This window comes from Sus scrofa, chromosome 15, assembly GCF_054392235.1.
Source record: "Sus scrofa isolate SSC_HxYL_T2T_F1_AM1 chromosome 15, Sscrofa_HxYL_maternal_Yorkshire_Landrace_v2.0, whole genome shotgun sequence".
Classification (NCBI taxonomy): domain Eukaryota; kingdom Metazoa; phylum Chordata; class Mammalia; order Artiodactyla; family Suidae; genus Sus; species Sus scrofa.
The window spans coordinates 131289484-131299135 of NC_139397.1; the positions used below are offsets into that span (position 1 = coordinate 131289484).

Below are 9652 nucleotides of genomic sequence, written 5' to 3' on the forward strand. Positions count from 1 at the left end.
TAGCCTGTTTTTTCCATGTGTTCCAACTCCCAGTAAAGATTTGAATTACATTTCCAATTTTATTGCATTTTCAAAGCTATGAATCTTTTCTGAGACTGGACCATATGGGCTCCCATCTACATTTGGGTTACAGAGTGCTTGCCAATCATGGAACCACAGCTTGAACCAGTAGTCAGTAGTCTGAGGTCAGTAGTCTGAGGTCTTCGAGAGTACTCTGCTTCTTAGTCTATCTACTTGCAGTACCAGTGGGAACTCCACTGCTACCCAAAGGAAAGCCAAAGCCTCAGTTCTCATGTATCCTCTCCCTGAGGAATTTCATTTAGTTTTTAGATCAATTATGTTTTCTGGAGACCATATGGGTACACAGTATAAAACTAGCATATCTGATAAAGACCTATAGAAAAACGGTCTCACTTCTTTTTAGCCATCAAATTTCTTACCTCAATATGCATTCTCAATACTAAAGCCAACTGGGCTTCTAAATTTGGATCAAAAGTTCTGGATTTGGACAAAGGAACCTAGAAATACACACTTGGACTCTGCCTCTTTTCCTAAAAGTCAGACTTGAGTTCCCTGGATATGTGATCTGAGGCAAGTTATTTCTTATTTTTGAGGCTCAGTATCCTCAGGATAGGAATGTACATCTTATATGGTCCTTTGGGAAGATTAAATGAGTTAAATTCCCAGCATGAAGTGGTCAAGAAATTATCACTATGAATTTCCAGTAATTAACAAATATTTCTATATTCCTAGAGCTAGGCCTAATACATGTAAGGCCGGATCTATAGCTTCATAAAATAATTTTGCCTCCAGTATATAACTAGCTAGTTCATACTATTTCATTCAGTTAAGAAACATATACTGAGTATGTAATATTTTCAAGACACAGTAGTGGGGCTGGCCCATAGGAAATAACAAATATTCAGTTCCTGTTTTCAAGGAGCTGACAATATCCATCTACCTGTCAGGTGAGACCTCTTATGTTCTTAAAGATCTCTGAGAAAGAAGACCTCACCACACTATTGGCAAATGCCACACTCAATTCTCAATTCTCTGAGTAATTTATGTGTGTAGGTGTGTTTCCAATCCCTTGAGAGTCGATGCATCTCCATTTCCTTTTACTTTAGGTGTCAGAAGGGAGAGAGAACAGTTGGTCACCATTCTTCACATAATAAGCTTTCATTCCCTGAGAATTACTGAGTTATACCTCGTCTTCTCTCTAGATTAAATAATTCCAATCCCTTTAACCTTTTCTCAGAGGTCCTATTTGCCAGGCTTCAGTGTAATCATTTTCACTGCCCCCCTCTGGACTCTGTCCAAGTCTTTGGCATTAAAATTTGTTGCTTTTGCCACACTGAGTTCACTGTTCTAAGCAACTTATTCTTTCACATAAACCAAGACAAAAGGAAAGCAGCTCCCAACTAAAGGAATAAAGTAGACAATAGCATAGATTTCCTCCAAAAAGAATTCATGTAGGACACCACATACTCAAAGCAAATTAGAATTTATTGTCACCAATATCAAGGAGAAAGGGCCAAGACCACAGTAATTTCAAATAGTGTCAATGATTTTCCTTGACAATTATCTAAACTACTTTTAATCAGATAAGGCTATTAGCAGCAAACTTGAGGCTTGCTTATTTACACCTGAAGTTCTCAAACGGGTGCTAATAAAATCACTGTTAATGAAATTAAGCAGGAGTTTTTGATTCGGTAAAATACCTCTGGCTGCCAAGTAGACTGTCCAGAGGTTACTATATTACTTACAGGCAGAGACTTTGGTCAATCCTGGCAAGGTGCTAAGGATTTTTCTATGCATTTTGTCAATCAACTTAAATGAATATTTCCTGAGCTGAGTGCAGGAGTGCAAAACAACTCTTTTTTTTTTCAGGCTTTTATTTTTTCTATTATAGTTGATTTACATTGTTCTGTCAATTTCTGCTGTACAGTAAAGTGACCCAGTCATATATAAATATAGATTCTTTTCCTCACATTATCCTCCATCATGCTTCATCACAAATGATTATAGTTTCCTGTGCTACACAGCAAGATCTCATTGCTTATCCCCTCCAAATGCAATAGTTTGCATCTACTAACCCCAAACTCCCAGCCCATCCCACTCCATCCCCTTCCCCCTTGGCAACCACAGGTCTGTTCTCCAAGTCAGAGAAAGTCTCGTTTGTGCCATACAGCCATAGGAATGCCAGATCTGAGCCACCTCTGCAGCCTACACTGCAACTCACGGCAAACCCAGATCCTTAACCCACTAAGTGAGGCCAGGGATTGAACCCAAATCCTCATGGATAATAGTTGGGTTCATAATCCACTGAGCTACAACAGGAACTCCCAGAAATCTCTTTTTACCAAGATCCCTGCCTGCCTTTTTCTCTTGTTGTTCCACTGAGATGAACCTACCCCCTGGGAGTCAGTAGTGTGCCTCTACACACGTAAAAACATACACATAAACACACACACAGAGTTAAGATTCTACTGACATTTCCGAACCTCTCAAGAAGCTGGGGAACTCTTTCTACATCGTATGCTACTAGTTTCCGGGACTTTTTTGCTTTAGAACCATTGTTTAGAAAAAAAAATCTGTTAAAAGTGAACAATTAGGGTGAAAAGAGTTGGTTATATATGGGGAAGAGGCGAGGCAGAAACCACTGCCTCCTCTGGGCTGGCTCTGGGAAAATAGGTAGGTAGTTAATGGGTAGTGTTCATCTAGTTCAATTTCTCAAGCTAGTGTAGCTCTGGTCAGCACCTTTCCAGCCAAGAATTAACAGAGCTGGGAGAGGTCTGCCAACAGCAGCCATGGGAGAACCATCTATATTCTGAAAGTCTCCTTGCCAAGTTCTCTAAAGACCCCTTTGGTTCTGATAGCAGAACAAATTCATGATTTGGTGTGGAATTTTCCCAGGGAGGTGCTGTAGTCCCAAAGATAGTTCAGTGTATTGAACAGTGACTTAAACCCTTAGACTTATGGAATTGAGAAAGTGATCCTTATATAATCAGCAATTAAGATGGCCAAGAGTTTATCTTGGCCACAGATCTTAACAAGAAGCACCCTCCTGGGCAAAAGCAGTTTGCTAAGCTATTTATCAGCATGGACCCATTATATCCCTCCTACTCTCCTGGCTCTTCATGCCCAAGCACATGCCCCTGGTGTCTGTGCACCAAAGTGAAAGAAAGGCATAGGTGCACCAATGCCATTGGTAAGAACATGCACAACTGAGCTCCAGGAGCTCTCAAATAATGGGGATTAGAGCCATGACATACTAAATAGTTATGCATTGAGAAATAGACATTATAATGTAATAATTACCACTTTTATAAAGGTAAGATTCCAATTATGAAGTGAACTACAAATTTCCCCTGATTTTATTTATTTATTGGTAAACGTACCCCCATAAATTCTTACTCAATGGTAAGAAAGTGAAAGTAAGGTACAGATATAGATGCTTGTGGCCATGTTACTTTGAAGTTAGGGAACATGTCTTCCTCTCTTTATCCATATACATACCTCAGAGACTCACACCAAATTGTTTCAAAGAAACAGCAAATTGCACCACCCCACTGTAACCCACTGCATCTTGGGAAACAATTTTCATCTCATTTGAATTTGAGAAAGAAGATCACTAATATCGAATACTAGCATTTCTGCATTGGGAGGGTTAAGAGAAAACAAACAAACAAAAAGAGAAAACAAAAGGGAAGTAGGAAAAAGAGAAGAAGTAAAAAACTGAGAATGGTGAATATTAAAAATGTTTATATATAACGAGCAAGTGACATTTTCAGTAAAGCTTTCCTGAATCTAGAAAGTAAAATGAAATTCCTGCTGACTTTCAAAAGCCAACCCTTTGGGTCATTCTTAAAAAAAAATAAAAAAATAGCCAGCAGATTAAAGGAACTCCATTTATAAAAATCAAATGAACCTCTAACAAAGCTTGTTTAGGACATGAATAAATCATCTGGTCATGAATTATTCATTGTTATCAAGAAACAAGCTGGGGATTCCAGGAACTGGGCTTAGGGAGGTGCTGAAACCAGGGAGCTAGTGAGTTCACTGTCTTGTACCCACCACGGAAGAGAGAGGATGGGCCATGGGGTCCTGCCAACTGCTGCAAACTCTGCTAGACCTCCACTTGAGTTTCATGGGACAATTTGGCAGACTTTACAAGGAGAGCGTAAAGCAAATAGTTTAATCCATAGACCCTTACTTTAGAAAACTGCATGTACTCAGTAACAGACTTTTTGAGCATTGGATCTTTTCCCTTTTGAATGCATGACACTTATAGGGAATACAAGCCATGTGCAAAAAAGACAATAGGCATGCAAAAGATGATAGAAGTTGATGTTTGCATTTAAAGGAGATAACTAGAAAATTTCTTAAGGATATACTGTTAAGAGTGGTCTGACCTACTCATTCATAGCTTTAGGGGTCGGGTGTTTTTTATTGGGGTAGGGGATGGAAGAAAGAAAAGGGGCCTCTCAGATTTAATCAACTAATCAAGGTATGTATATATTCCAGGTCCAAACTGCTTTGCAGGAACTACGATAATTCCGGCTGGCATTGAAGTGAAAGTGGATGAATGTAACATCTGTCACTGTCACAACGGGGACTGGTGGAAGCCTGCTCAGTGTTCAAAGCGCGAATGCCAAGGCAAGCAGACTGTGTAGAAGAGATTCCCACCCGATGACAAGTTCTTAGGAGAGGATGCTATGGCTTCTACACTGCACATGTTTAAAATGAGACAGAACAAACAAACAAACTCCTGCCAGCTCCAACAGGGTCACCAGCAAAACCTTTTAGGGTTGACAAAAGTGATTATTTTACTAAGAGGAAATTTCTCTCTTTCTTTCTTGCTATATAAAATATATATAGTATACAGCTATCAAGACCGCTTTTGTAATTATCCACGCTTGATGGTGACTTGACAACCGGATTTCTGGAACAAAAAGAAAGAAATAGCCTTGTACAGGCTTCTCTGGTGACACCTCTGGCCCGCCAGCTCACCATCTACCGACTTATTCCATTTTCACTCTTCTGTAAACATGGCATTTCTCTCTTGTAATAATTTACTTTTTTCCTTTTTAGAGTCTGAGGGGCCAGTGAGGTTGTGAGTTATGTCAAACTCTGGTAAAGCAGTGTCAGGGGTAAGGACATTTCCTGATTAGGAAGATGCAGAAGTATCCATCACTCCCCTTGAGGGAATAACGCCCAGCAGGGTCAGAAGAGAGAGGTGCACACAGACAGACCCTCTGCTGGGCTGAGAGGGGACCCGGTGCTTGGTGCATTACGCAGGGACTCACAATTCAACTCTTACAAACCACACATTTCATACACAAAACCTTGAAACTGCCAATCAAACACTAATAGGCGAAGAATACTTGAGCTTGACTAAAGAATCTAAAGGGAGACAGGTATTCAAAATTGCAGTGTTAATCACCAGACTTTCTCACGATGCTGAATTTAAGTTCGGCTTATAATGAAACATACTCTAAAACCCGCTCTGTCACCTGGCACGATAAATACCAGAACAGTAGGTAGCCCCGCTGTGAATCTGAATCCTTCTGAACACTTCCAGCTTTAGAGTTCAGATTTGGCTGGGAGCTGGTAGTATACACAGGCAGTTTTTCTGGTTCAGGACTGTGTTTGCTATATCATAGTAATGACCCCTCAGCCCTACATCTAAAACACAGATTCAGGACACTCTTTCCACCTCAAGTGCTGATTAAAACTACAGATTAGGGTAGAGTGGGTCTTGCACAATACAATTCCAATTGTTGAACATTTTTTTAAATGTATATATTAGATACTGAACAGTTAAAGTGAACCTTTGAAGAGTCTCAAGGTTGCCCTGGTAATGCTGCTAGTGTAGTAACTGAAAAAAAAATAAAACACACAGGGTATCTGATGCCACCTCGATTCAAGTGCAAATTTAGCAATTCTGAAACCACATGGCATAGTTAGTTGCTTATTCCACTCTCCTGTTTTGAAAACCCTGGCGCAAGTGGGGGAGGGTCCTTGAGGACACTTGAAGGTTGTCTTCATCATCGATGTCCTTGTCTGTTCTGCTTCCACCCCCACCGCGGCTTGGCCACAGCTCCAGGGGAGTGTCACATCCCAGTACAAGGTCTCTCAACTTTAGCACTAGTGGCATTTGGGGCCAGACAATTAACTGTGGTTGGGAGCTGTCCTGTGCACTTTTGGGATGTTTAGCAGCATTTGGGGCTTCTCGCCACTAAATGCCAAGAGCAGCACCCTAATGGTAACAACAGAGTGTCTCCGGACACTGCCAAATGTCCCCAAGGCATGGGGGAGGGGCCAAATTCACCTGGTTGAGAACCAGTGGCCTAGAATAATCAGTATAGAGTGATTTCCTACCAGGGGGACATACGGGGCAAGGTCTGGCTGAGGCTATGGCTTTGGTGAGAGCTCTGAGCCCTTCGGGATAGGCACAATCAGCAGCCCTGAGAGGGTAAGTCAGTCCCCTCCAAAGGGGGTGATGCTTCTGTGCCACAGGTCCAGCCTCAGGACACACATTTCTTTAGTGTCATCAACTGGGTTTTCATTTAAAATCATCAAGCCTCTCCTCCTTGGGAGCACCTCCTGTCATCAAGAAAGAGTTGTCATTTCCAAAATTAATGTGTTGACGAGTCGGACCTGGCACTTCTCATGCACACCAGGCTTGTGTTATGATACAAATAGCCTGGCTGGCGCCATCTGAGGGAGAATATCAAGCTGCCTTCCCTTTAGAACACCAATTTGCAGCAAGGTTGGTGCTTGTCAGTTGCCACCCTGGATACATCATATAGACAGTCATGAATCATTCATGAACAATTCTGCATGATTTATGCCTGCACTCCAAAGTAAAGGCACTCTACACTTCAGCGTGTGTCTAGACAGAGATGTATTATAGAGCTTTCTTTGCCCTGAGGTTGCCTATTGCCAGCTTCAAAAATTTACACTCTTGGAAAGAAAGAATAATAATAATAAATGACAGGAATAAGGTGTGAAACCCAGAAAACATCATTAATAGAGCCATGTAGCATAGTACCCTATCTATTATTAAGGAGGTACTATGTCCTTTTTAGAAAACAAAAGGAGGGAGCAACTGGGAAGCCAGGGTACAGAAATTTTGCATCAAAGTCTTGGCACAGTGATAGTCACCACAGCAAGAATTTCCTAGAACAGAGTAAAATATCCATCCATCAAGAAACTCTCTACAGAGTTTGCAGAATGAAGGCTGTTCAGTGGCCTCTGCTCCAGCCAGAGAGAGGGATTTTCTATTGTTGTCCTTGGATTTTTTTTCCCCCCCCCTCTCAGAGTTTCACTGCAAGCTGTTTCCTTTAAGACTTTGTAGCACTGACATTTTTCCCCCTTTAGGGAGAGATGAACCTATACTGTGACAGAATTTCTCATCAACTAATAACCGTTTTACAACTTCCTTCTACCCAGGTCATTGAGAAATTCTTTCCAAACTCTGAACAGCAGAGTTCTGGTCTCCTCTGTTGTCATTTTGTTTTTGTTTTTGTTTTCTTCTGAAAGCTTTGTTTGCAGCCACCCTGTCACCTCTACGCTCCCCCCTCGCCCCCCACCCCCTGTTTTTCCTCTGCCTTTGGTTCTCGGCTTTAACTACAGCTCTGTTTAAATAAGGGATCAACATCCTGTTTGTCGGCTGATGCCTGTTCAAAAACGATTCAGTTTCTAAAATCTTTGAAAAATGGTGTGCCTGAAAACTAGTGAGAAAAAAAAAAACTAAACACTAAACTGTATAAAAAGGGGATTCTAGCAACAATCTTTGATGTGTAAAAAAATATATTATTAAAAAATTATTTTGTTAAATATAAAGTGTGTTAACCAGCAAACATTGTTTGTGGTATATTTTCCTTCCTAAAGTTCTCCCTTCTCCCTAATCTCATCATTTAATGACCAATTCTCAGGGACTTCTATCATCTGAAAATACATGTGTCATTAGAGCAAGATTCAATTCAAATTAAGCTCTGCCGTTAGCATTTGACTGTGTACATTTTCATTTTTCATAATACAAGGCAAGGCTGACTTAGGGATCAGAGAGGAACTCAAACCAGCAGTGAAGAGTGTAAGCGATAGGAAAAATATTTCTCTGACCTGTATCCATGCACACTACTAATGATAATCTGTAATTATTGAGTGCGTGCTCTGTGGCAGGCCCTGTGCTCTGCTCTGAACCCACAATATTCCATTTAATCCACACAGCACAGCTATGAGGGAGAGACTCTTGTTTTCTCTGCTTTGCTGTTGAAGAAACCAGAGTACAAAGAGGTTAAATGCTCTGCCCAAGGTCATAGGATCTTAACTGGCAAAGCGGACTTTATTTTTTTTTTTATTGTACAAGTTTTCAAACATACACAAACATTGAGAAAAGTGTATACAGAACCTCCATTTACCCATTGCCCAGGTACAATAATTTTCAAGGTTTTGCATAATGCTTCATCTATTTTTTTCCCTTGAGTGTTTTAAACACCAAGCTTATCATTTCATCCCTTCATCTTGCAATAATCAATTCTTTGAAAAAAAGGGGTAATGTAACAAACCTAACTCAACTAATAATTTCTTAATGCCATCAATATCCAATTGATATTCAAATTCCTTAATTTTCTAAACTATGAGGGAAAAGGGGTGTTTGCATGATCCAAACCAACCATAACATTGCATTTGGTTGTTCTGCCTAAGTCCACAGTAGGGATTTGAACAATTGTGAACTCCAACAGACTCACAGGTTTGTTATTGTTATTAGAGGGTTTATGTTGAGGAAAATTACTCTTTTAAAGTGCATGTTAAACTCCCTCCTAGGTGCTGAGCAGGGCAAGTGACAGGCAAGAGGCTTTCTACCAACTGATCTTTGAGGATCAACAAAGAGCCCCAGAGTGAGAACCATCACCCGTAACCAGCACCCAGAGGATGCTGCCCTTTGTCCATGCATAAGCTTTCCTTAGGGAGTAAGAGCAAACTGTTATTTTCCTTCTCCTTGAGACAAACGCACTGCCTAACACAGAGTAAAACTGAACAATGCTTTATAAATCGCCATCATTTACTGCATTGTTGGAAGAAGAATGAAAAGAGCCAACCACTAGAAAAACAGCAGCATGGAGTCCCCATACACATGGATGCACACCCCTGCTCCACCAACATTTTCTTAAAACAAGATGAGGCTGTCTTGCTTTTCAGTTTCCCATGTGTCCAATCCCCAGCTCCCTATGTCCCTCGCAAAAGATTGTTTACAGTTCATTTCTGATTCAAGTTGCACAGAAGAACCCTTCCAAGCCTTGGAGGGAAAGCTCTGAACTGTGATAGAGTCCTGGATGGTTGTTTCAGTGTTCGTGTTAGGAATATTACTCTTTTAAAGAAAGGTACCTTCATGATGTTGAAAGACAAACACTTTCTCTGAGCGGGCAATCTCACCTATACCTTCTTCTCCCGTTGGTAAGGGATTTATACCTCAAATGGGGACAGGTTATTAATGAGCCTCAATCTGCTCTGTTTGGTGTGAACACCTGCTTCTCCCTGATTGACCTTATACATCCAGAAGGCATCTTGGTGTTTTTGATGAGCTAGTGCCTTAGTGCCTTTCATAGGGCAAGAGTTAAATACATTGAGTTAAAGGAATGTC

At 40.8% G+C, this 9652-nt stretch overlaps 1 protein-coding gene across 3 annotated transcripts in view; it reads left to right on the top strand.

Moving 5' to 3' along the window:
* VWC2L (von Willebrand factor C domain containing 2 like) overlaps positions 1-7868 on the top strand; it is a 417121-nt gene extending 409253 nt beyond the window's left edge. For all 3 annotated transcript variants that reach the window (XM_084999023.1, XM_021076096.2, XM_084999024.1), the window contains one exon: positions 4528-7868. In XM_084999023.1, the coding sequence (XP_084855149.1) occupies positions 4528-4676 (149 nt within the window). In that variant the 3' untranslated portion in view covers positions 4677-7868. The remainder of the gene's footprint in view (positions 1-4527) is intronic.
* The last annotated feature ends 1784 nt before the right edge of the window (positions 7869-9652 follow it).